The sequence below is a fragment of the Falco rusticolus genome, chromosome 3 (genome assembly GCF_015220075.1).
Source record: "Falco rusticolus isolate bFalRus1 chromosome 3, bFalRus1.pri, whole genome shotgun sequence".
In the NCBI taxonomy this organism is placed as follows: domain Eukaryota; kingdom Metazoa; phylum Chordata; class Aves; order Falconiformes; family Falconidae; genus Falco; species Falco rusticolus.
The window spans coordinates 110,306,579-110,334,082 of record NC_051189.1 but is presented as its reverse complement, the minus strand read 5'-3'; the positions used below and the strand labels follow the sequence as shown (position 1 = coordinate 110,334,082).

At 42.4% G+C, this 27,504-nt stretch overlaps 1 protein-coding gene across 2 annotated transcripts in view; it reads left to right on the top strand.

Moving 5' to 3' along the window:
- TMCO4 (transmembrane and coiled-coil domains 4) overlaps positions 1-27,504 on the top strand; it is a 41,239-nt gene that overhangs the window by 5,608 nt on the left and 8,127 nt on the right. For both annotated transcript variants that reach the window (XM_037379633.1, XM_037379632.1), the window contains exons 4-13: positions 3,436-3,463; positions 5,432-5,564; positions 9,202-9,299; positions 9,978-10,121; positions 10,642-10,761; positions 12,778-12,942; positions 13,494-13,630; positions 15,139-15,223; positions 18,999-19,116; positions 22,081-22,198. In XM_037379633.1, coding sequence (XP_037235530.1) covers positions 3,436-3,463; positions 5,432-5,564; positions 9,202-9,299; positions 9,978-10,121; positions 10,642-10,761; positions 12,778-12,942; positions 13,494-13,630; positions 15,139-15,223; positions 18,999-19,116; positions 22,081-22,198 — 1,146 coding nt within the window. The remainder of the gene's footprint in view (positions 1-3,435; positions 3,464-5,431; positions 5,565-9,201; positions 9,300-9,977; positions 10,122-10,641; positions 10,762-12,777; positions 12,943-13,493; positions 13,631-15,138; positions 15,224-18,998; positions 19,117-22,080; positions 22,199-27,504) is intronic.

Sequence of the window (27,504 nt, the reverse complement as noted above, 5' to 3'; positions counted from 1 at the left end):
GGATGGATTCTCTAGATTTAGGCAAGTCTTCCTGCATTGCTGCTGAGTTTATTAAGGGTGAAATTTTGGTGAAATCTAGCTTGTGCTTCCTCTGAGCATATGTTGCATAAGGGCTCCATGTGCTTTTACAAAAGTGGCTCCGAATCAGCAGGACCGCGCGGTATTTTGCTCTGATCCAGAGAACTGAGGCACTTATCACCTGGATTCAGGTGGAATACAGAAGCTGTAGATAACAATTCTTTGATTAGTTAAAAGCAAAGATCAGGAATAGCTATCAGTCTATGCCACAACATCAGTGCCTTATGCAGTCTTGTATATGAGCAAGGTGATTGATTTTGTCAAAGGAGAGAGAGAATGAAAGACTTTTGTAGAGCAAGGCAGCAGAGGCTTGCAAGGTGTGTTTGGGAGAGTCTGCTGGCATGTGGGAAATTTCAGTGTATCAAGCTGAGATCAGCTTTTTCCTTCTTACCTGAAAATAAACAAGCTACAGCACAAGCTTTGTGAATTCTTGATATGTTGATTTATGGTGCTCTTGCTTCTTCGTAATCAGCTGCTACTGACGCAACATTTACTGTTCCTATAACAACTATACACTTTAATTGCTCAGTGTGTTCAGTGGCAGGGTCCTGTTGGCACTAACACCTGCATTTTTGAATGCCCTCCATCTCAAAGGTGCTGAAGGGAGGATACATGAGGTCAGGAGATTAGAGGTGAGCTCAGCATTGATTCAATGAAAATTTGAGCCTTATGGATTTTTATCTTTGTTTGCATTCATTGCAGATGACTAATACAGGCAAACGTTGGTTAACCAAATCCTTTAAGGACAGTAGTTATAACACACAGGCTGTGGGTGCGGTATGAGAAGGCAGTGCAACAAAAAGAGGTGAAGAAGTGATGATAGGTGACAAAATGTTGAAAGTTCTTATTATGAATAATTTTTACTTTGAATGCCCATTTTTCTGTGTCTTTCCACACACAATACAGTTTCTTCCACTGCAGTGCAGATTGGGTGCTCTCTGTTGTTGAGGAAATGGGTTTTGAACTTGCAGCAATTCATTAAAAGCTGGCAAAGACTCCGAATAAAGATTGCTTCCCTTTGTAAGGTTTCTCAGTCATATAGGTGGTAGTCTTGTGCACAGAGCTCACAGGGAGATTGAAAACTCCAGTTTCAAAATAAGACTGAAATATAACAACCGCTGCTTAGAGGAGGAAAACATACTACTTGTGAACTAATGTAACCAATGCTGATTTGAATTCAGGTGACTGCACAGCAGTATGTGCAAAGCCTAAACCAATTAGTAATAGTTGAGAATGCTAATTGGCACAGATGCCATAAAAACAGTAGTTCCAGTTTATCACCTAATTACCTGTATCCATCTGTCATCTTTTGAAATGCATGGAGGCAACTGCTTAGGCTAGATTTTTAAAAGAGGTTATTTGATATTAGGTGCCACAGATGATACTGGGCATATCGTACAGGACCTGAGTCAACACCCATGCTTCCCTTTGCAACACACAGGGAGAATTTATTGCCTACAAATCATTGCTGCATAAACCAGTAACCCTGCTCAAGAGGCTGCTTACATTAGTCCATGGAAAAGGATGGCAACAAGGTCACAAGCTTCACCCTCTTCTAGACTTCAGGCTTTTTGCTTCATCAACTTTCTGCTTGGAGCTCCCAGCCTTGGACCTTCTGGTGGGCTTTGACACCTCTGTGCCAACCCTTCCCTCTAAAACCGCAGCTGGGGAGGAGGTGATGGTGCCCACTTACCTAATTCCTGCGTAGTCACAGTACTCGGGCTTTGGGAAACCAGAGTTACATCTCTCCCTCTGCCTGTAGGGATTCACGTCTCCAGTTCCCACATCCCACCAACCAGCCTGGGGAACAGTCTGCAGCGTGTGTGCATGTACAGGGTACTAATCATGGCCGGACCTAAAGAGAAGCCTTTTTTTTTTCTGCATTGTGGTGATTAGGGGAACAGAGGAGACGTGATTCAGTGACAAAAGGGTTATTCACACACTGGTGATGGAAAACCAGGATATTCCTTTTCTTGGGTGAGCGCTTTGGCCATTGAGATGCACGATGAAGGAGCAGCGATGACTGCTTTGTGCAGAGCCCAGCCCAACAGATATCTTCTAGAAATCCTTATCCCATTAGGATTTGCAGGACAGGCAAGCAAAAGAAGGCTTCGCTGTGAATAGGAACAGCCACCCAGATACTCAACAGTAGAGCTGTGTGTGTGAAAACATTAAGCAGCAGGTTCTGGGACTGTACCAGGTGAAAAAGCACCCATAGGTGGGAGTTGAGCTGCCCTAATCCTTTGGTTTTCCCAGTCTTATGCAAAAGCTCTTCTCCTTTATGAAACAGCAGATTTTTCTCAGGTTAAAATGATACTCAGAGTCCAGGCACTTAGCTTGTATCTACAGTTCGCTCCTCTTCTGGTAGGAGTTGGTTAAGGATGCCTTGTTCTCCGTTCTACATTTCTCATGCAGTAGGGAAAAGATTAGAGACATTTTTATGATACGAATTTTGCTTAGGAGCTTATGGGACTAATAATTATAAACTCCTTGGCAGCCTCCTACATCTTTGGCTGCATTTTTTGTGTTCCCAAAGGGCTAAAGGATTCCCTGTAAAATTCAGCTGTGCTTTACTTGTCTGTAGGAGAGGGAAGTAGCTAGACTGAGCTAGTGCTTAGTGTTGTAATTACGTAAAGAACTTAAAATTTGTCCAGTGACAATAAAAAGAGAATGCAGTAGTAAAACCACTGGCCTCTTTTTTTCATGGATTTGTCCATAGAAACCATCTATTGGATTGATTTGTTTTTCCAATTTTTTTTTATGGTGAAGAGCTAACACAGAAGTCAAGTCCTTCAGTCTTGACAGATGGCTATAAATTCTGAGTTTTCTATTTCTGAGCACTTAATCCAAAAGAACTTCATGTCAGTTCAGCCTTACTGCCTGGAGCTATGAATGCCCACAATACCAAAGAAAATAGGGGCCACTGGTCCATTAGACTAGCATTCAAACCTGTCACTCATAGTGTAAATATGAATATATATGACTATATAGCAAAAAGAAGACATTAGACAGGTAGGAAGATTAGACCTCTTTTCTCCAAACTTTGATGTCTGGTGTCACCATGGTGCTTTCAACTGCAACAGAGTTGCTAATAACAAAAAATACAGGTTGCTTCAGCATGTACCAAGCATTATCTACTTCCATCCAGCCATTTGGACCTGCATGTGGAGAGTTTTGTACTGGAAATATCTGGCTTTGCTTTGTGCTGCCTTGCTGAATTGTAGCGTGCTGGCTTCCCATGTTTATGAACTGACATGCTGCAGTAATTATGTCATGGTCTGATGGGGTTTCGTGCCTCCATTTTGATACCTCCAGACATAAATCTTCAGTTTTAACTTGAATTTTATTTTTTTTTAGGACCTTCTATCCTTCTCTCTTAGAGATGGTAAGTTTACCTAAGTTTACATTTGTTCATTGTAAGAATAATGTACTTGAGTTTACATCTGATACTTTGAAACACTCAAAAAGCTCAAGTTACCATCCTATTTTATCTTAGCATCCTTTCTGGCAAAAGCAGCACACTCTTTTCTCTGTGTCCACTACAGGAAAAGCTACTATTATATTAAGAATGATTAACAATACCTGTTAAAAACTGAACAACTGTTCACCTCCTTGCCTCCAGATGCTGTGCATTGGCATCCAAATGTATGTGATAGTAGAAAAATTCTGAACCGACATACCTAGAATGGAGTGTTTCTACCCAAGTGTTTCTAGGGGAGCAGACAATTTCTTCCTTTAGGAAGGCAGTAAAGCTGTTGTGACAATCTCAGCCTAGCAAACATTCTGCAGATTGCTTGTTGCCTAAAAAGAAAAAAAAACCACCTGGAATAAATTCCAGAGTGTCCTGTGTTGCCTATTATAAATAAATGTGATTTTACACATATATTATATTACACATAAAACAATTTTCTGGTTTACAATCCATAACATGGATTAGTCTAATAAAATTAATGAATAAAGACTGCCTACTTAACAAAATGTTCATTTCTAAAAGGAGCCTGTTCTATATTGCTACTTGCATTTTTTAAATCTCTGTGTTTTAACATGTTCTCCAGGAAAGAACTCACTGGTTGCTGATTAGCCTGTTTCACTGCAGAACAAAGTACCATTTTTGTTCTTGCTTTATTTTTAATGGAAAATTAACAAGTCAGTCATTGCAAAACTGCTTATTTTGCTAAGCTGGAATTTAAAAGAAATATATTTTTCAAGCCTTGCTGACTTGCTGCCAAGCTGGCTAAATAAAAAGCTAAGTTGTGTGTTAGCAGGCAGGAAGCAAGGAGGCTACTTGTTAAAACACCTGCTTGGGCTTGCAAGATATGGCACATATGAGGGATGAAGTTCCTTATTTCTCAACTAAGCCCAGATCTTAAGAGTGGTGTCATTAAAGCCTACCTAAAACCAAGTAGTTTGGTATCCTGGTAATGATGATGCTAAATAAATAAACTTAATAGATTGCGAAATGCCGTATTTGATCTATGTGTGATCAGAAACACACTTTGTAGTTGGGTGTTGCTGGTATCTTCACCCACCCCTAAAAAAGCAATTGTGTTTTTTCATCCCAGAGTGCACTGTAACCCTTTACAAAAGCCTGCCCTCAGGAAGCAGCAGGTGCTACTGAGAGAAACATATTAAAAAAAGCAAGAGATGGCACAAATAATTTAAAATCTATTACACTTACAATGGGGTTCTTTTGTTAAGAACACCTGCTTATAAGCCCAGGAGTAATAATTTTTCCTATTGGGCATTTTCTGAGTGCGCTCTCCGCTCCTGCATCTCCAGCAGTGAAGTATACCTGCAAACAGTTGTCAGTGATGCTGCTAGGTTAGCCAGCGCGTAGCTTTAAACTCCAGAGTGCCTTTTGTTGCCAACAAGATGAATTGGAAATAAAGCTTTTGCATGGAGGTGCATTTTTTAAAAATACCGTATCTTGCGTTGGTGCATAGCTGAGGTATATTGTGTCATGTTACCCAGATACATATTTGATATTTCCAGTTAGGAATGGTCTTGCTGCAGCATTTCTCTGTTGAGAAGAAAGATGCAGCCTACCCAGAGCCAAAAGGCCTCAATCACAGAGGAAGCAGACCGAAGGATTTGAGATCCTTCTGCCATAGAGGCAATTACCTGGTGCAGTGACTATTCGTAGGATGAAGTTTACAGGGAAGAAGGATTTTCCATTTATCGCTCTCTTTAGATAACAGGAGTCGTGTTCAAATACATGGAAGACAAAGAGGGCCTGAGGGAAGGAGCTGTACTTGTATGTGACGTGGTCCTCTAGCACAGCTGAGTGCGCCACTCGCTATTTAATCTGGTGTGATGTAGACTGATTGATTTCCTGGGCTTCCTTCTGTTTAAGGGTACTATGATGCTCGAGCCAGGGTGTTGATCTGCCACATCACCTGGCTGCTGAGAATCCCCTTGGAGGAGCTGGAAGTTCTGGAAGAATCTCTGCTTGAGAGCCTGAAGGAACAAAAAGAGGAAGAGTCAGAGTAAGAACATTTGGGGTGACTGTGCAATGAAAAAACACTGCTGGTGCTTGAAAACTTAACAGCAATTACTTGTTCCTAAGTCCAGTCTCTGATCATTCCCCCCATGGCTCTTAGCATAATAATTTATGGCTTGATTGGAGTTGCAGAGCCCTCACAGCACTTCAGCTGCACTGAGAAGCAGGAAGGCTCAGCATTCTTAAAATCAGAGCCAAGAGCCAACCTTGCAAGCTGGTAAAGGCTACTGCACACTGGGGAGCCTCATTTCCTTGTTCCTGTTTCCTCTCCTAGACGGTAGATTATGCTTAAATACATCACAAAGATCTTGTGTCTCTTATCTCATGGCACAATATTCTTCAGCTAGAATTGCCTCTTGCAGAATGAAGTTCCTGTAAACTTCAGGATTAGATCCTCAGCTGCTCATTTGCTATGAATCTGTCCTTCTCTGTACCTGTTTAAGAGACAGCTGTCTAACTCCTGTTGAAGGTAGATTTCCAAGGGCAACAATCTGCATCTTTAGATACTTACAGACCTGACTCCTAATTCTGTGTTATTAATATGAGATTAATTCTTTTAGTCACTACTTCTTAGATGTGAAACAGCCAAAAAGTTGGTGTCTGTAAGAAATGTAGTATTTTTATATTCCACTTATCAGGAGGAATTATGTGAAGGTTTAGTAATATGTAAGGCAGTAAATGTGTCCATAGTGGCTTTCAAGGGACCTTTTACTATTTTTACCTGTCAACTCAGCAAACAGATTATTAGATTAACCTGAGTGCTAATAAAGGCTTTAATCAACATCACTGACACAGAATAGTTCAGACATTACTGTGGGGTCCAGCATGGAATCTTTCCATTATTTCAATAAAGCTTAACTTTATAGCGCACTGTAAAAAGGGGAAGTCAAAATAATCTCAAAGATCATGGACTGCTAAACAGCACAAAATCTGGCATGCAGGAGCAAGGGTTGGTATTAGTGGGGGCTGTTGCTGTGCTTTGTGGAAGCAAACTCAGGAGTGAGCCTTTAGAGCAGAGAGCACCAATGCCGAGGGTGGGGTGTCACTTGCAAAGATGATGCTCCAGTACTTAATTCTGCATCAGTTGGACTGTGGCTCCTATAGCACAACCCCAAAAGATAGCAGTGTGTCTGGTAATGGCAAGAGTAGCTGGAGAATTACGCTGCATACTTACAAGCATGGCTTGCAAACATTGCAGCTAGCCTGGTGGCTTTTGTGCATATCTGGTGTGGTGAAAGCCATGGATTTCAATCTTGTTCTTTGGCCAAGTTGCAGCCATGGAAGTAAATACGTATTAGATAAAGGAAAAAAGAAATTCTTTATAGTGAGAGTAGTCCAAGACTGCAGTGCGAACACATTTGTTACTGCAGTGCTAAAACAAGGCTGATATTTGTGGGGAATCGATGACCCTTTGTTTTAAAGTTAGGAGTCAATGGGGAAAGGAAGCAGAATATAAACCTGTCACCGCTTTGACCTCACAGACATTTGGGGGCAGGGAATACATTAACATTTGTTTAGGATGCTTCCAGCTTTGACCATCCACCAAGAGGTTTTGGAACAGTAACAACCAAACAGGGTTCTGGCAGCTGCCTCATAGGTGCTTTTTACTGGTCTTTGTTAACAGGAGGTTTTGCTCCTGCCTTTGCTGCTGGGGATGTGTTGGACAGTGGCCCAGAACCTGCGAGGTTAAATGTACAGTCATCTATAGAACAATGCTTCAAACACTTAAATCCGTATTACTAGCACCAAATGTGTTCTGACTTGCAGGTGTGGATCTCTCTTTTGTACACAGTTCTGTAGGAAACTGGAAAACATGATACCAGTTGTTCACTAACTTGTACTCCTGCCACTTTTCATCATTGGAAAATGTCCTGAAATTCCACCTATAAAATCTCTCTGAATGTAATTTGTGGTTCAGGCAAGGAGCTGCACGTCAAAGATCACTGAGGGTAGAGAAGTACCAGAAGAGGCAGTTAATTACCATAGTGGATAAAAAGCAGTCTAGTAATCGAGCGATAATTGTAATGCAGAAGCTATTAGGAAAGCAACTGTCAAAAGCAGTTGCTAGCAGCTACGGAAGGAAAGCAATGACAGGTAAAACTTCTCATGACAGTTGTTTTACTTACTGCATCTTCAGGCAGGATTTAGCTGCAAACGATCTTTCTACCCACATAACTCAAATTGCTCATTATCGCAACTGAAGCCAGTTTAGCCATATTTCAGCTCCCTCAATGTCATTTGCAGCCCGAGACAACAGCATGTTGACTGTAAAAGCTGATGAACCACTATGTAGAACAGAAATTGCTGGATATTGCCAGCTGAGGTATTAACAGTCAGACTGCAGCACTTGTTTAAAGAACTCCAGCAGCAATTGTTTCCAAAGCCAGGCATTCAGACTGGGGACTACATGCACCAGCTAGGGCACATCCAAATACTGCGTTGACCATGGGGTTGTAGAAAGTGGACTTGGTTATATAGAAAGTGCTGACAAGGTAGCCGTTGCAGGCTGCACTGCTGTTCTCTGTGGACAGTTACGTCTGCAGCTGCCAAATGTAATATACCATGTTTTTTCGGAGGATCTCTGTGGAGACAAAGTCTCCGTGCCATGCAAGTCAGTGGGAGTTCTGCCATTGACTTCAGTGACGTGGGGATTTCACCCACTGTGCTTCATTCTCCTCCTGCTGTGTTTTACAAAGCTGCATATTGTTTGGGACTCGTCTAAAATTGTCTTTATCAAAATTACAGTGTGCTTAGGGGGTTCCAGGAAGGATTAGGCAATTATCTGGATAATGAAAATCCACAATTAAGCTAGGATTAAGAGGAAAATATCCAAGTTTGGAAGCAAGATAAATTCTCATGTTTCAAGGCCCAGATTAACTGCTGCATAAGCAGGCTAGAAGGAACCTTCCTCTGTAAACAACTTACTCCAGTATCCTCTGTTTCTCACACTTTCCTCTGAAGTGGGAAGTATTTCTTGTAAGAGAGAAACCAAAGACAGTGGAGACAAGCCAAAAGTAGTGGCTAGTAAGAGGTTCCTTTTAGGTGTAGTTACCTGTTTCTGATAAGCTTGTTAAAATGTAGCTTAAATGTACACAGACAAATGAACTAATGACTGTGTTTAATACCTATTATATTATATTGTGATGTGCAATCAGAAAGTGGCTCAATGTAAACACTGTGGCTGGAAAATAGTTTAATTCCATCTCTTTGTTAGCACAAATTGCCCCTATTCCCTTTTGTTTCAAAAACTTTTCCCTGTTTCCACTTGTGGAAACCACAGCTTGCTTGTGGTTTTTTAAGACACAAAGGCAGTATATAGTTATTGAAATGCTTTTGACTTTTTGTTTCTTCTTTTTTACAAGCTTCAGCCCCATTAGGAAGGGGTTTCCAAGTAAGTAACATCTGTTGGCTTTTGTCAGCAATTAAATTGTTTCAATTTAAATCTGTGGGTTTATGTCCATGCTCGTAAATCTGTGTGTGTTGTCACAGTCAACACCTGCATGTTACTTGTTACTGTTCCCGGTAGGGAAATTACACTGAGGAGAATAAAAGCAGATTCTGATGTAGCACTGTTATCTGTCAGGCTTCTCCATCAGTTTTTGTGCTTTTAATTCCCCCCACAGAACTGCAGAGGTATCAAGAAAAAAGAAGGAAAGAAGAAAAAAGCTGAAGAGATACCTGCTGATCGGTTTGGCAACTGTTGGGGGTGGAACAGTGATAGGTGAGGCTTGCCCTAGGCATTTTGGAGACTTGCTTCTGAATTGCATGTACAGCACTAGCCATCATACCTTTTAGCCCAAGCTCTAATTTTAAAAGAGTTCACTACTTTTCTTTGCCAGGCTGAAGGTAGTATGTCACTTAAGATACCGAAAAACCACCTCAAACAAAAAAAACAAAACCACCAACACCAAAAGAAACCAAATCCAAGAAAAGTATTTTCAGCCACACAAAAATAAACCTGAAAGAATTAGCTGGAAAAGTTATTCAGTTTAGCTTCAGTGGCTGGGGGACTTATTAAACTGAGGCTGTTATCCTTAAAAAATGTTTTCTCCTTTTTGCTCTTGTGTTGTTAGAAGATCAGATATTCCAGCTCTCAGTTCAAGATAATGTGAGACCAGATCAATGTTTCCTAAGCAAATAGGGCATAGCTCACCCCAGCATACCACACTTGCTTCCTTTGACTTCTAAATTATTCTTCATTTGTACTGAAGTCAGTCAAGGAATCTGTGCAGAGATTCAGGACCTGGGGAGGGTCTCAGAAAGCCCCTTCAACGGTGATCAAAAAAGACCATAATTTGTACTCTTAGTTGCATTAGCAGTACGCACACAGCACAGGGAAATGACTGACTGTGTTTTGTCAGTGGTACCAGTTTGGTGATATTGCTTGTTGCATCTTCAGGCTTGACAGGGGGTCTTGCTGCCCCGCTGGTTGCTGCAGGAGCTGCTACTATCATCGGAAGTGCTGGAGCAGCTGCTTTAGGTTCGACTGCTGGAATTGCTGTCATGGCATCCCTTTTTGGAGCGGCTGGAGCTGGCCTTACTGGTAAGAGAGCAACGACACATTTCTCAGCTACTGAGGCACAGGATCATGTCTGCAAATGCAGAGCTAATGACTTAACTGAGCTCTGCAGAGCAGGGGAAGCAATACGAGGTGTAATCTTAGGACTGTGACATTTTTATTTCAATGCTGATTAAGATACTGCATAGCCCCTGATGCCCAAGTAGGAGAAGAATATTCAGTATGTGGCTAATGAAGGAAATGAAAGCTTGCTGCTTTGGATTAGAAAGATGCTGCCATGGAGAGCAGCAGCTGTTACAGCTGATGTCTGGTCTGCAGCAAAACAAGCCTTCTGCTGGGATTTCCTCAGATCGCACAAGCTCAGAAGGATCATGTTGGCGCCTTACCAAGCTCTAAGTAATGCATGGACTGGCTGAGGGGTTCAGAAAGGAAAAAAAAAACCCTATTCCAATTACCCGAGTAATTTCTTATGAACTTCTACTGTTATCAGTCTGTCCTGGCTTTGTGATTTCTAAGACCCATGTTTCTGCCTTGCTGTGTGTAGGATACAAGATGAAGAAGCGTGTGGGAGCCATAGAAGAGTTTGAATTCCTCCCACTTACTGAAGGAAAGCAGCTTCATATCACCATAGCAATTACTGGATGGCTGTGCACTGGCAGATATGGTAAGAACAAGAGGAGGAGACTGAGAGAAGCCTGGCGAGCAGTGTCTGTGTTCCACTCCAAGGCAGTGCGCTCGCATAGCACACATAGCACACACAGCTCTTCCCCACACTTGCGTGGCCTGATAAGTAAAACAGATCAACTCTCAACATAAAGACTTTGAAACCCAACCTGCAATCCCAATCAAAGCAAAGGAGAGAGGGCAGTGAATTGGTAGTGATAGTAGGCTTGGTAGTAGTCATAGCAGGATTGTTTCTCTTAATAAATGCTTTCTGGTTTTGCTAGGAAAGGTCTGTTTGGGGTGGATGATTTCCAGCACTAGTACAAAGTGTCTCACCTATCTCTCTTATTTTTATCCTCCAGCAATTAACAGAAAATAGCATCTTTTTTCTTTCTTGGTATCTGCCAGCTAATGAGGTTTATTGGCAAGAAAGTTCTGTCAAGTAAATCCTGTTAAGCACAGCACTCAGGAGGTGAACATACAGGCAGCCACCTTGAAAGGTCTGTAGTGTTTTATTTTCCACGTAGCTTGTCATATAAAATATGTCAACTGTCTGCTGATGTGTTCAGCAACCTGACTGAACAGCTGCCAATTTATTCTGAAGCATCATAATTAACAGTGGATATTATTAAGGATGTCTCTGTCCTGTTATTTTTGCTCTGCAGCACTGCGCCTTGGCTTTTCTCATTGTCTCTCTGCCAGGGGTCCAAATCCTTGGGGTTGGAGGGCTCCTAGGCACTGTTACAAAGACAAGTGTGTCCCTTCAGGAACCTTTTTGTGTCTGCTTGCCCTTAAAAGGGAGTTACAAATGACACACATTCTTCTTCCATAACTAGCAATCTGCTATAATGTTTAAAAAAGCAGAACTAGAATGGTCATCTGTTTTCCTCCTTACCGCTGCGTGTGTCTATTTACACACTTGCCTGACTCCTTAAAACAAAGCGACTAGCGACAGGATTTTTATGGAATTTGCCAGCTTGTGATTTTTGAGCTCCCGGTAGCTGCCTATCTGCACGTTCACAGATTGGACAGTACATTGCGGTGCAATCGGGCATGGGGCTCTCTCATGGCACTTTGGTCAGCAGCTGCCCCAACCTGCCCACATCGTTCGGGGAAGGAACAGTGTGGGAAGGGGTTTAGTTAATTAAGGTGAAAACTGCTTTGCCATTCACAGTTTATCTACCATTAATAGCATTGCCAGGCCCCTCCTGGCCACTTAATACAAACTCCACTACAAGGAGGAGAGAGAGTATGGCTTAAAAATTGTTCTTTTAGCCAAAAATTAGACTCGCACAGTGGAAATTATCCATTATCTCTCAAGCATCCAGGCACTGCTTTTGAGTAGCACCTGGAGGGAAAAAAAAATTAAACTGAAGTGGCTAACAAGGCTAGATGACAAAGTAAAAATAATTGCAGCCTGGATCTGCAAATGCAGATTCCTTGCTTTCAGACAGGGCCATTACTGCAATCCTTGCCCACCTAACTGAAGTGCCAGAAAGGTGTTTTATGATAGATTTTGACAAGATCTTATATATTTTCCATGCTTCTGGTCCCACTGAACTCAGTCCATGCAGCCATTCAGCACTTCATCTTCCTCAGGACAGGCCTTCCTTTGATCTATATGACAAGATGGAGCTGCAGGACTTGGCCAGATGCCTGATGATAGGAGGAATGTCCTTCATACCTGACATAATTAGTGTTAATGTCCATCTGTCTTGGCAGTTTCTGAGTCAACTGAATGGGTCATTAAGTCTGAGCCTGTCCACACTGAAGACTCTTTGCCAGGGCAGCTAAAGCTGTACCGTTATTTGCAAAGCCCAAATTTATTGTAAGGCATTGGAAATGCAGAGTCTAAATCTCACAGTATTTTTAAATATGATTCTTGATCATCACAGTATATCACTATATTCCAGTGTCCTGCAGGTTCACTTCTGATTCTCTATTGGGCTCGTCTTGCCAGGAGTCAGCCATTGTTGTTTTCTCTGAACTTGAATTCCATCTTTGCAACCTTTCTCAGGGAGCTTCACAGCACCATGGAGCAGCATGTTGCAGTCAAGTGAGCAGTATTGTCTGGCCTGGGAATCCAAGTACTTGATGGAGCTTGGCAACGCCTTAGATACCCTGCTGAATGGTTTTGTGAACATGATGGCTCAAGAAGCCCTAAAATTCACCGTCTTGTCAGGTAAGAACCTAAACGGTATCCGATCGGCTTGAGTGGGTCTTGTGCAGTTTCACTGCTGGTGTCTGTTTAAAGGAGCTTTTCTAAACAGAGAAGATTTCTGAGAATGCATGTCCCTTGGACCACCCTGCAGAAGTGGCCTGAGAACCTTCTCTGCCACACCTGTAATTCAGATTTGCTTTCCTGGATTGCTGTGCCTCTGTGTCATTGACTTGTTTGTTTAAAATGACAGCTGGAAACACCTTCCTTCACGTGTGACTGTGTTTATTTCTCTATGTTATTACACTGTGGTTTACTGCTTTACATAAACCTTTCAAACACGCAGGTTACATTCATGCATGGTGTCTGTTTGCCTCTGTATCAGAACATCAGATTCTTTCTTATCTTTTGTCTAGCAAAACATTTCTCAGATCAGCTCTTGAGAAAGAAGAACTGGAAATGACAAAAGGTCCTAGGCTTAGCATTTAACTTCAGTGAACCGTCTTGCTTTTGATGTTTCCTAAGAGCAGCCCAGATTTGTGACTATGCCGTGCTGTTTGTTTTGTGTGTTGCAGGTATTGTGACAGCCTTGACTTGGCCAGCTTCACTCTTGACTGTTGCCAGTGTCATTGACAACCCCTGGGGAGTGTGTCTCCATCGGTCTGCTGAAGTAGGCAAACACCTAGCACATATCCTGCTCAGTCGACAGCAGGTAATTGGCTAGAAATTATCCAGAATAATGGCTGGAAGGGATTTGGCCCATGGAGATTTAAGTTTTATAGTCATGCTAGTAAATTATCAAGTGGTATCCTTCCAAGGAGACAAAAATTAATAATAAATAGAAAAATGAAAGAATGCTACATGAAGGTGACCAGCATGTATCTTGTTCACTGGGGAAAAACAGGAAGTCCCAAGTGAATCAGAGAAATCCTGCTAAGATCCATTCCATTTAACCTAAAGCTTTTCTAAATGAAGCAGAAGAGATCCAGGTCACAAATGACAGATGGTGTGACCACGTCACAAAACAGCCAGGCCAACTCACCTAGTGGAAATCTGAGAACAGAAAGTAAAGACAGATTTAGATAAAGATAACGGAGAAGAGAATACAGAGAGTTAGAAATATTCACTGGTAATTAAGAGGTATTAGCAAAACAGCATAAGAGAAGACCGTGCAGCAGTAGATGCACCATGAGCCATGTTTTTGCCTCCAGAGAAGCAGAATGGGCTGGTACCTGAAAGAAGTGGCAGAAATTATTGACCTTCCCTGGGAAAGCTTGCAAAAGATGTTCTGCCCCGCAAAAGGCTGCCATTATTTGCTGGGCTATCACTGGCATGGAGAGAGACTGGTTTTTGCTGGCCACATGTTCGTCTCAAAGGCACACTAGTCCTGCATCTATTATAGAGGAGCCCTATGGGAGCCACAGCCCCAGAGGTGCATGTCATAACAATATGAACAGCAGAGTAAAACCAAACTTGATTTCTCATAAAAATATAAACCCAGGAAAGGCAATTCTTTTATATAAGCCCTTTGTTTTGCTTGGGGGCATTTGTTACTGTCTTAAGCATTTGCTATTGTGAAAACACACATTCCAACATGCTGGAGCATCTAAAACTAGTTAGCGTATGCCTAAGGAGTCCATTGCACACCTGCTCGCTGGTTAATACAAAGACCAGTTTTCATTGTTGTGGAGATTAGGCTCTCTTTGATCTTACAGAAAATCTTATTAGGCTATTCAAAGTAAAAGCTTACTCCACATCATTTTTTGTAACAGCTACACAGTGCTGCTGTTGTTCAGTTTTAAATCTAGAAGTGGTCAATATTTTTGTAGGACAGCTTCTTCTGTTTATTGAAACATTTCTAAGAAAATTTTGCTCCTTGAATTAGGCTTTCATTTGGAAATTTCAAAACAATGACAGGGTCTGTTTTGTTTCTGTTTGAAACGTCAGCTTTGTTGTAACTTCCGATTATTTAATTCTTTCCACTGATTTTCTGAATATCAAAAAATACAAAATACTCAGATATGGAGAATTCTCAGTGTTGAGCTGTGCGTAACTTTGAGGAGACACAACCCCTTTGAAGTCAATCAAATCACTCAAATGTTTGAAAGATCATGCACAAGCATAAGCACTTTGTGGATCAGGGTCTCAGGGATCCTGCGGCCAGTCTCTCTAGGCCTAGAACAGTATTTAACGGCATTTTCTCCTTTCCTTCTTTCTTAGGGCAAGCGACCTGTTACACTGATTGGTTTCAGTCTAGGTGCAAGAGTCATTTACTTCTGCTTGCAAGAAATGGCTCAAGAAAAAGGTAAAAATCACCTTCTAACTTTTTCCTCCTTTATTTTCCTTACTGCTGGTAGAGGAGTTTTTCTTCCAAGAGGAAGAGTTCTTCTGGAACAGAGCTTGGGTCTTTTAGGATAGGACAAAAACCTAAAAAAATGCTTTTGAAATGCATTTGGAGCCAAATTCTACTGTCATTTCCACCAGTTCAGTGGATTAAATCCACTGCCTTCACTTGAGGTTCTCTAGTGTGTCAGTTTGGTCTCCAGCCTGTAAACAACAACTTGACATTTTGTGACATTCGACTGCTAGATCAGTCTGTGGGCTGCCCACGCGCCACTGTGATCTTGGCAGAGGATGCTTTGCCTTTATTGGAAGCTCTCTGTAACTATTGTATCTGATTCCCTGAGTCCTCCCTTCCATTTAAGTCACTGAAATGCCACTGTCATCTGCTATTTTCATGGTAATTTTCCCCCAAAGTCAAGTATAAAACCATCTGTCAATTTATTACCCATTGTGGTTCTGTTTATTAATAGATTCTATTTTTAATTTAGAAAAAGAATAAAATCATGATGATCAGTTGATGTAAATTGCATCTTGGAGTTGAGTCAGTAGTGAGTGTGTTCGTGCAGCCTGCCTTCCCCCCTGCATAGCAATTTAATTCATTAACCATTTAGCCTCACAAAGAGTCACTAATAAATAAGGAGTTTTATAAAGGAAAATGTTCAATGAAGTCCAATAAGGTGGGAATAGAGTCAAGTGAGGACGAAGGAGGTCAGCATTTTTTCTGTCAGCAGCTGCGTACCAGAGCTTCACTTCTGGTTTAAGATGGAAGTCCTCAAATACAGGAATTTTGTTCTCAAAGTAAATCTAATCAAATCCAGAATGATCCTAATGTAGTTATACTGAAGCCAGAACCCAGATTCTAAGCTGGCCCTAGATCTACTCTTTTTATATCCTGAGCATGCCAGGGGCTGAGATATTTTCAGGGTTTTATTTAATGGTCTGCAGTCTTTCACTGGAATAACATGGGACCACAGCTAAGTAATATGTGAAAGGAAACCATTAGGGGTCTTCAAGGTTGGCTGCTATTCTAAAGAAATCTAAGTATCATAATTATGTATCGTAGCAGCTCCCCACTGTACACTAATTTTTCAGTTCCTTAATTGAATTATGAAAGCTGAGCTGTTTGTGAAATGAAAAGCAGCATGTTTAGTGCAGATTGCCAAGGCGTTCACATGCACATTCCAGTGCAAGCCACAGAAGGAATGGAGCTGGGACCTGGGACATCTGAGACTGATTTGGGTTTGGACTTGGATGTCTCACACAAAAGAAATACAAGGCCTAGTCATGCAGGCCTTTTGTATCCAGATGGCAGTGGCATTTCTGAGGACAAATAAATAATCATGATTATCCAGTGAAACACTATGGCAGAAACTCAAATTCTGTTAAAAAAACCCCACTCTTCTGCAAAGCAATTAAATAACCTTTGGGATACTTCATCAGAAATGAGTTTGGAAGCAAGAGCTTAGTAGGTTTCCAGAAAATGACATTATAGCAGAAGATGTAGTAATGACCCATCAGAGACAAGTTATTGCATGGGAAGATCATTGGTCTGATTTCTTCATCACAATTCCCATGCATTTTTGTAAATAAAAAGTGTAAACTAATGAAAACTGATAATGGCTGTTACCACCAGAGCCTGAACCTTGAAACCAAACTGCGCACCACAGGAGTGAGGTATCATACAGTATGTATTTGTCTGATACTGATAGCAGTGTCCTACAGAACTGCTTATGTGACCAGTATCGCCACTGGGTTATCATCTCTGCTGTGGTTAAGTATCAGGAATACGGCTGCCAGACTGTGGCGTGAAACACTGTCCCAGTGCTGCATCTGCACAATGCCCAGAGAAAGCTAAATTCCACCCCTGTTCTCTTTTCAGTGAGGACTAACGTGATGAGATGCTTTCCTCTTTGCCCAGTGAGCTGTACCCTAAAGGCACAGCAAAGCACGGCTCCCAAGGACTGGTGGTGACCTCCGGGTCAGTTTGTATCTTCCGCAACTTTTCTGGACAAATCATCTTACTAGTTTTTCATTTTTGGCCATCAGTAATTCCTTCCCCCCCCCCCCCCCCCCGCCTTTTCCTGCTTGTGCAGACTTTATTGTTCTTCATCATACAAAAAAACTAGCAAACTGCGAAATACATTTATCTAGAGTGTCAGCAAGTATGTCCGTGATCTGTTCTCAGGTTTCTGTCTCCCTCTGTCAACATTAAAAGAAAAAGAGTATTTTTCAGCCAAGGCTAAACATTTTTGTTCTGAGCAAGAAATAACCTGCACAAAGGACCGGAGAAACAAAAGCTTCCAATACCTTGCCCAAATGTTCAGGATCCTGATGAATTAGCTGTTTGTTTATTCAGTTGGCTCACACTGTGGCCATGGAATTTAGTACCTTGATTGGAACGAGCTCCCCATTTGCAAGGCTCTGGGTTTCGTTTTCATTGCCCATGATTATGGGAACAGGACTTTATTGCTCACAGATTACACTAACAAAACTGAATTGCTCTTTGCTGTTCTCAATTGGCGCAAAATTTGCTTTGCAATAAGAAATAATACCACCAGAGCTCTTTTGGGTTGTTGTCAGGTGCTGGAATTTACACTGCAGAGAAAGATGCAGGCACTGCACCCAGCTCCAAGTCGTTTACTGCTATCAGGGAAAGGAAACCAATTGATTTACATTTTAAAAATCTAGCCAGGCAGTGCCTCTCCGTCAAGACTTAATGTGGTATGCAGTCATTCTCACTTTCACTTCCCCGTAAACTTCAGCATATTATTTTATGAACTGCAAATGCCAGCCTGAGCATGGTTTAGCTCACATCTTGCAAACTCTGGTCTCCCACAGGTGGGGAGTATGGGAGTGCTATGCCCATGAGTCTCCCAGGACGTATGCTGCTGTGAATTTCATTTAACTGCTGTGGCATCAGGTGCTTGATCTCTCTTTACAAAGAGGATTTATGAACAGATATTAATATATCATTTAGAAGTTTAGGAAAATAGCAGAGCTGCCCAATATTTCTCATTCAGTCATTAATTCTACAGAAATTCCCCACCTGCAGCGGTCTGATAAGAGGGGGAGATTTATTATGCTTAAAAGTCAACATTCCTTTTCCGTACATCATGCCCTGGGCATTCAGGTTGAAGTACCCTTCAAGAAAATCAAACCAGTTTGACAGATTATCACTTTGTGTTGGCAAATGCCTTATTGCTAGTTCCCAATCAATATTAAGAACTTGGGAGGTTTCTGTTGCATATACAGGTCATGTTTTTCATGAACTCAGCTCTAAGGACTGGTTGCAGGCAGAATTTATCATGCTTAATATATGACATTTGCTCACTATATGGAATGTCAGTCCCTTTTGCCTTTTTCAAAGCGTAATAGTTCAGCTCTGTGCTAAGCCAGGTCAATAGGTCTGTGGAAAGAACCTTCCCCAGGTTTGCTGCTTGAACTGCACCTTTCTGGACAGAGGCCAGGCCACTACTCCCTCTTGCCATCAGCCTGATTCCTTTCACTGTCTCAGGTTCTTTAATTTTCACATTTACTGGCTCCAGCTGGAACTGCAGGCACTTACCATTTATGCAAAATTATATTTAAGATCCTCCCTTCCGTTGTTTCTATCTTTAAAATTTAAACCACAGAAATGATGATTTTTCTATAGTGCATGTCTGAACATACCCCTTCTTCATGTACATGTTTTCTGATCCGTCTTCTAAATCTGAGCTGTTCTGCTTTCATCTTAATAGACTCTCAAGGGATCATTGAAGATGTGGTCTTACTGGGAGCTCCAGTGGAAGGAGAAGCCAAGTATTGGAAAGCAATCACAAAAGTGGTGTCGGGCAGGATCATAAACGGTTATTGCAGGTATGAGCTCAGTCCCCTGCTTCATTATCCTACTGTCACATTGAAAAGATACTGTACATTTTAAACATTTTGTAAGTGGATAATTTTTCAGCTGGTGAGTACATTGATTCAGCAGTGTCGTAGTCTCTTCCGTCCGGAGGTCTGTTGCCTGCATTAATTGGAGATGACAGTCTTCAGGAGACACTTGAAGGCTGTTCTGCTTTTACACTGGAGCCTGAGGTGCGCAGTGTGTAGGTTCTGTTCATACAATCGCAGTGTTGTATTGCTCTGGCAGCTTAAAGCTGGGTCAGTTTGGTTTTGTGCATCATTTGACATATTCTAAGGCCCCTTTAAATCTCAGCTTTATGTAAAGGACTATAAATACGGCTGTTAAGTTCACTGACAGTTAAAGAATGTGAATTCAAACCTATAAAAGCTTTGAGACACAGTTCACTAGGGGCTGCTTATAGGGAACAAGATGTAAAAATTGCAATGGAAGGGAAGGAGCTGAAGCAAATTGAAGATTTTTTACATCTAGAGTCAGTTTCTGGTCAAGATAGTCCATGTGAACAAAGGAGGTATAGCTGGAATAGCTGTAGCAATTAACTAAGGATGTGAAAGAATAGAAAGGTTACCTTGAAACCAAGTATCAGCCTTTTAAAACTGTGCAGACAACTGCTAGGCAGAGTTGTGAGAGCTACTGGGCGAAAAGAGGGAGATTCAGAGGCACAAAACAACTGAAGCAATTTTATAAAAGCTATTAAGAATTCAAGTGACAGTTTCAAATCTAATGACTGTGTATTGGAAGATAATTGTGACAAGAACATTGCTTACCAGCACAATTAGAAGATGCGAAATTCAAATGAAGGGATGAAGCAAGGAAGACTAAGAGCATGGGCAAATAAATTGAGAAATAACCAGGCAAAGATTAGCAAAGAACATGTAAATGCCAGTCAAGACAGCTTAGAAAGCCATGAGCCCTCAGGTCAAGGACAGTTGGAAATGCTGTTGGTACTTTACATATACAAATACAGAAGTATGCCTACATACAGACATATAAGATGAGGAAGTATTGTGTTCATGTGCATCTTAACACAGTATATTAATTTACAAAGAAGAATTAAATAAAAGAATTAAAAGCATTCAAGATTAAACCAACAAATTATTAATCACATCTGGCAGTTAGGCTGAAAATTGCTGCTTTTGTCCTTTTTGGATCACAGGAGGTTTTATGGATGCCAGATGTGCACACCAGTTTCAGTATTTCTTCACTTGACATAAGGAAAAAGCAATTGCTACCTCCTTGGGAGTGCTTCTGTGTTCCTCCAAGAAGCCATAAATGACAGCAATTGTTGCATATAACTGAATCTGCCCTGGCAAATATCGTTCCTCCCTGTGTTATACAAAAATCAATTTCACTGTAAAAAGCTCAGTGTATTCATTTCCTATAATGAAAAAACAAACAAAACAAAAACAAACAACAAAAACTTGTTATAGTTTCTAAGCCTGCATGTACTGTTGGAATAAAATAGTATGTGTGTTTGTACCTCTGTGTGTGCAGTAATTTGGTTAGTCTCTGCTTTGGCAAGCCCATGTCTTGAATGTTGAATGAAAAATGACACAGAAATTGTAGCTCGTTGCTCACAAATAGGAAGAAGCAGGTGAGGAGACCGTCAGGAAATATTCCACTATGCAGGTTCTCTGCTTTGCCCTCAGATGCTGAATTTGAGGGTTATGCAGTTAGCACGAGGGACAGCTAGAGGAGGTAACTGAGAGACAGGGAGAATTTATGTGGGGATATTAGATGTGAGAGAAGGATTATACAAACGTTTTGTGGTGAGACCTCACCTGATTCTGATTTCTCTGGTCTCGTGCTTATACAAATTGTGGCCTCGTTCTGTCACTTGAGGAGTAACTCTATTTAGGTCAGATGAATTACATTGAATAGAATTCCTGCAAGATCAGATTTGGGCCTAATTTGTTGAGCTTCAGTCCACTGCAGCTTGTCTCCTTTGGCTTTGAAGTCTGAAAGGATATGGAGAGTGAAAGCCAGCTGTCAGAGCTGTCCCATCCGATTTCACAGCAGGGTTACAAATTCCTAGTGGGAAACCTTAACGAAATTAGTTAGACTCACTCAGCTTTTGAAAGAACCCATGCCTGAGTAGTGTGGATGTGTTGCAAAGACTTTGCAGAGCTCTGCATAGACTTAAGAATTCTAGGATAGACCATTTTGGAATGGACAGGAGCAGCCAGAAACAGCCACCTGTGCAGATGCACTTCACCTTCTGCCATCACAGAGTACAAGTACCACTCACATCCAACTTAAATTTACTCTGCAGAGTGTAGTGGTGTTCAGGTGCCCAGATTTTATGCTGTTGCTCAGTGCAGAAGAGGTTATGTATTTCCAAAGGACGCATCACCTTCTCTCATCATGCTATAGTCTGCCCTGAAGCTGTCACAGTGACTTATGGCAATACTTTACAGTGGGAACAAACTCTTCCTAGTTCTGTCATTGAACCCAGGTATTTATAGAGTACCTATAAATCAGGAGCAATCCAAGGAGCTTCACAGTCGATATTTATGTCAGCAACATTGGTATTGCAGGCCTCATCACGTTTACAACTGTCTACAGGCTGGAGAACTTCTGCCTATTAGTACATTAAAAAGATTAAATATGTGAATGTATTGCAATCTCTAAGCAAATACAGGAATAAACAGAAGGGGTCAGATTTTTAAACATGCGGCATGTAATAAGACTACACCCGTGAACGAGGATTAAATTCAGATTTACACTACTGTGTTCCAGATACCTGCCCTGAATGCGGCAACTGCTGCGATTCCTACATCAGACAAAGCTGCAGAGGTCTCAGTCCAGACATCGCTGTCCTTCCCTGCCCTTCTACCCTCCTCGTGGTCTGAGCAGACACATATTGCACGGGTTTGGCAACAGGATTTATTCACACTCTTCTTCTGCTCTGCTCCTAGGGGCGACTGGCTGCTGGGATTTGTATACAGAACCTCTTCTGTCCAGATCAACGTTGCAGGCCTCCAGCCAGTCGACTTGGATGACAGGAGGATGGTAAACATGGACCTTTCGTCTGTAGTAAGTAGCGCTTCTTATATCATCAGTTTTTGTCAGCTGCCCTTTGCTTGCAGCACTGTAACCTCACACTCATCGATTAGGAGATGACAAGATACTGCGGAGAGCACCTCTGTGTACATGGTCCCTCTTTCCTTTCTTTGAGATAACTCTTATCTCAGACTTCACTATAGATTTTGTTGGCCCAGACAGCACTCAGTATTGAGCAAAATAATGAGAATTTTTCCTCTCTTGCTGGATATCTTTGGGGTTTTTTTGTTCTGAAATATCTCATACTGGAGACAGACAATGCCATTATTCTCTTGCTGTCTTGCAAGCCCCCAGTCAGTGGGTAGGTAGGATCAGCAGCTGAGAAACATGGAGCTCAAACACCCAACTGTGGAACAGGTGCAACCTGCAATCTGGTCTTGGTGGAGTCTTCAGCGCTGTTCAGGTTCATCCAGGGTCAAGTTTGTAGGCCTTGTACCTTGGTCCCCTGGGCTGCACTGATGCCGTGGTGCAGGAACCAGTCTGTAATTACAGAAGCTCTGTGATACTGCCGGCTGGTTTGCCAGGTCCTGGCCTGGGCTGCCGCCTTTTTGGAGTGGAGGTCTCGCGCAAGCAGGAAGCGATTCACCTGGTTGTCTCTAGGTATTTAGTTTCCTCAAAGCTATCTGGTGTCATTAATGATAAGTCACTATATCATAGGTCTAGCCGTATTCAACCCAATTACCTTAAGCAAACTAATGATCTTACTGCCTTATCTTTACTCATGAGCGAGCTCTTCCACAAAAAATAATGCGAATTTAGCGTGTGTATTAATTTTCACAGTAATCTTGGACATGCAATTTTGTTTCTATGTATCTTAGATGTTTTAATTCATTTTTCACTCTCTGCAAACTGGACTGAAGAGGCTCAGCACAAAGCTGAGGATACTTCCATGGGCATTGTTCCTGCCACGACTCCTCCCAAATGTCCCCACAAGCTGGTAGCGATTGTCAACGTTGCTCTGCAGCCAAAGGCACTTTTAAGCGCTTTCAGATATTTTTGAGCACCAGCCCACTGAGCCTATAAATATGCAACTGTTACCAGCTCATTTCATTCATTATAACTGAGCTATGTACAGCCCCTGCCAGAAAACACAGGACTTAATGCTGTACAGATAAAACAGAGACTTTGCAGAACAAAATACAGGCTTCCCAGAAAGCAGTGGTATAGTAGAGGCTTTTAAGCATGGTCCAGTACTGTAGCTGTTCTCGTATCTTTGCATCTTACTGGGTTGTCGTGGACAGCATTTCCACATGCTCTTACATCTAGTTTTTCACCATCCTCAGATGGTCGCCTGCGAGCAGCGGCATCTGTTGCTGACGTGAAAAGCAAAATGGCCAAAGATGTTAAGCAGCGGTGGCATTAGGGTGACTTTTCCTGACAGTTCAGTCTGTTTTATTCTCCTCTTCTTGACTTCTCTTCAGAGACCCTCTTTCTGTTGACCTTCTGCTTCCTGCACTCTGAAACCCCCTGGAGTCCTGCAGACTTTATCCTGCCTGGCTCACAACAGCCTCTCCGCTTTTCCCCCAGAGGAGCAGTATTTACATTTCAGCTAAATGAATAATGCTTGCAGAGCTGCTATCTGCTAATCTCCTATTGTTGTACATCTGTATCCATGCTGCACGATGCCAACAGACAAATCCCAGTGCTGTTCTCATTTCAGAAAGAGCTGACACTTTCACTTGCTTAATCTTACTGCAAAGCATTGGGGGGAATAAAGAGCAACCCCCACAGGGGGAAAGACTATATTAAGTAGATGTCATTCTCTTGATCCATTTTCCAGACCATGGAGCTTTATGAAAAGAAATACACTGCATTCTTGTGAACATTTTACAAGTAAAAGGAGCAAGAACAGGGAAGGAAATATTCAGGGGCAATATTTTTTAAAGTGGCAAGAAAGCCAAGATGGATTTTGCTGCAAACATAGTGCAGTAGCATAACAGAAATACAGAGAGAGATATTTTCTATAATAGGGACCAGCTCCATCCCTGCAGATGCCCTTGCTGGAGGTCACCGTGAGTCTCCTGCCAGGAATAAGAAAGGACAAGCTGTGATAGAAGAATAAAGCATAGCTGATGCAATGGTGTTCAGCATGAAAATATTGTGCAAGCAGGCAGCCTCAGCATTTTAGGCATCTCCCAGTCCATCCATAGTGAAAACTGGACTGGAACCAAAGAGCTGGGTTGTCTTTGCTGTGGTAGCACCAGAATCCTCAAATGAGTGGAGGACTAAGAGACCTCGGTATAAGCAGGAATTCACCTTCAAGGCATTTATTGCATGTCTCTCTTAATTAGTATGTTTTTTATCTGACTGTCAGTAAAACTGAGAGAAAAATGTCCTCCCACTCAGCAAATGCAGTTATAAAAGCCTTCCTAATGGTTACAATGGCACTGATTTATTCAGTAGATTTATTTGACAGCGCCTGTTACAGAGACCGAGGAAGTAACTGAGCTGTAGTGTATTAGATTGATTGCTGTTTGTTCAAATGGGATATTGTAGATTACATTTTGCATTAACATTTGAATATTGCAGAACTGCTCAGAGTCAGAACATAGGCAGAGCATTTTCATGGAGGCTCACAAGTCAGGAATGGGTACTTAAGTTTCTCTGGGCGGTTTTACCACAGCAGAAACCAGGGATGAACTTGCAAGCTTAAGGGCAGTAGGAATGTGTGGCTGGAAGTCTAGTAGAGAGCATGGGTGGATCATGACAATTATTGCAGCAGTCAGTACTGTTCTCTTGTTAGTCCAATATGAAAACAGTCTTAAACAGCTTTAGACTACGATTAAGTTTTGCATTGACTTTAAGACTCCTTCCTTTCCTGTGCTTTCGATGGCAGCTGAATTCTCCTTTTCCTATTGTGGATGGCAGCTGCCTACCTGCTGCCAGTGCTCACAAATCCCTGTAAAGGCAACACGTGGCAACACCAACTGAGAGTAAACACCTGGCGTGCCAGAGCCGTGCTCTGTACAGCCCACAGACTAAAGATACACTTTTCAATCTCTAGAGCAGCGATTGCAATGGTACGGAGAATGCTGATACATTTCACAGCCATATTCTTCTCCTGCGGCATCTCTGCACAGTGGAAGGCAAAACAGCAGAGTTTCTTTTTAGAACAATCCGTATCACACAGCAGCACACTGTTGCTTTATCCCTCTGAGATACCTCAGAAGCTTTTTACCTCTTCTTTTCTTTGCTGCTCTAAGTGAGCAATGGGAAAGCCCTCTTTATGACAATGATTACAAACCAACCATAAAATCGTGTAAGTTGGAAAAGACCTTCAAGATCATCAAGTCCAACCATTAACCTGGCACTGCCAAGCCCACCACTAAACCATGTCACTAAGCACCACATCTCCACGTCTTTTAAATACCTCCAGGGATGGGGACTCCACCACTTCCCTGGGAAGCCTGTTCCAGTGCTTGACCACCCTTCTGGTGAAGAAATATTTCCTAATATCCAACCTAAACCTCCCCATGCGCAACTTTTCCTGAGTTCCAGCCAAAGCTCTCTGTTCAGCCAGGCTGGTCTTCCCCACCAGCTCATCTTTCGGCACGTGGGGACAGCCTGCTCCTGTACCTTCAGGATTTCCTTCTTGAAGGATGTCCAGCCCCCCTGAACCCCCTGGACCCTCAGGGCTGCCCCGCAAGGGACTCTAGCAACCAGGCTCCTAAACAGGCCAAAGCCTGCCCTCCAGAAGTCCGAGGTGGCAGTTCTGCTGACCACCCTCCTTACTTCAATGAAAATTTAAAACTCATTATTTCATGATCGCTGTGCCCCAGATGGCCTCCAACCATCGCATCACCCACCAGCCCCTCTCTGTTCGCAAACAACAGGTCCAGAGGGCACCTTCCCCAGTGGGCTCCCTCACCAGGAAGGTCCCTCCCGCATGCTCCAGGAACCTCCTGGACTGTGTCCTCCCTGCTGGACTGTATTTCCATCAGACTCCTGGTAAGTCAAAGTGCCCCACGAGAACAAGAGCTAGCGGTCGTGAGACTTCTCCCAGCTGCTTACAGAGCATTTCATCTGCATCTTCACCCTGGTCGGGTGGTCTATAATAGACTCCCACCAAGGTATCTGCATCGTCAGCCTTCCCCCCGATTCTTGCCCAGAAGCACTCGACCCTATCGACACCATCGTTAAGCTCTAGACTAACTCAGGAATAACTGATTTTTCTTTCCAAAAGCTGTCTTAGAGGAGGGGCCTGGTATTCCCATTATGAGGGAAGGCAAACAAATCCAAGGCAGTCTGGCCTTCAGCCAAGCAGGTACCCAGCATACATGAATACCGTAAGCAGATGAAAAGTCTGAATTTTGTGAAATCCAACTGATTTGGCACTTTTGTGACTTGGGCTTTTTTCCCCTAAATGCATCAAACTGTGTTTTGTTCCCCTGCATTCCCAAGACTTGCAGGAAAGAATTAATTGTCGTTACGAAATGCGGATTAATTAAGAACCCTGGGAAGTTCAAAAGGCAAAAGGTTGCCTATGTCTCATTACACCTTTGTTTCATTTGTTTCAAATGAGCAGTGCCACCTCCCATGGTGACAGGCATTAACAGGATCAGAAAAGCAAGAGCTAGGAGCAGAACTTGGCTTCAGGCAGCGGCTCGAAGGGGCCCAGAGAGCCTTCTCTCAGATCTGGGGAGATCTCTGCAAGCCTTTTGGGAAACAAGTCTACGTGTCTGCTTGGCTCTGAGGTCACAGGGATGATTTCTTCCTCTTCACATGTCCCTACAACCCTGGAGTCATCAGTGGCTTAGTTTTCTGTGATCCTTCTTGCTGTTGATTTGGGAATTCCAAGAATCACACATTGAATACATATTAAATGAATGTTTCCCTTTGGGATGCAAGCAGAGGGTGCTGGCAATATCAGTATGTTAGAACAGAGGAAGAAACTGGAAAACCTTTTCCATAAAGTGCGTGCAAATGGACCCATTAGTAACTTGCAGTTTGTTTTTGCTTTGTGGCAGAAAAAAACCTCAAAAGCCCATGTCCCTCCTTGCTTCAACACAGATGTATTGCTTCACCTTGGTGTACGCTTTGGGAGGCTGGGGGTATTTAGCTGCTTCTGAGAGCAGAGAGAACCGTTTTATGGTACTCCCTGAGCCTTTACTCCATAAGGCTGGTGCCAAAATTCACATACGTGCTGCCACTCCGAAGCAGTGTGGTGCCAGAACAGCATGGCCTTCCTGCAGATTTATAGAAGTAATTTTCCCATTTCCTCCATTGTGCGTGGAACATGTGGGTATCGTTTCATGGTGGACTTCCACAACATCTGTTTG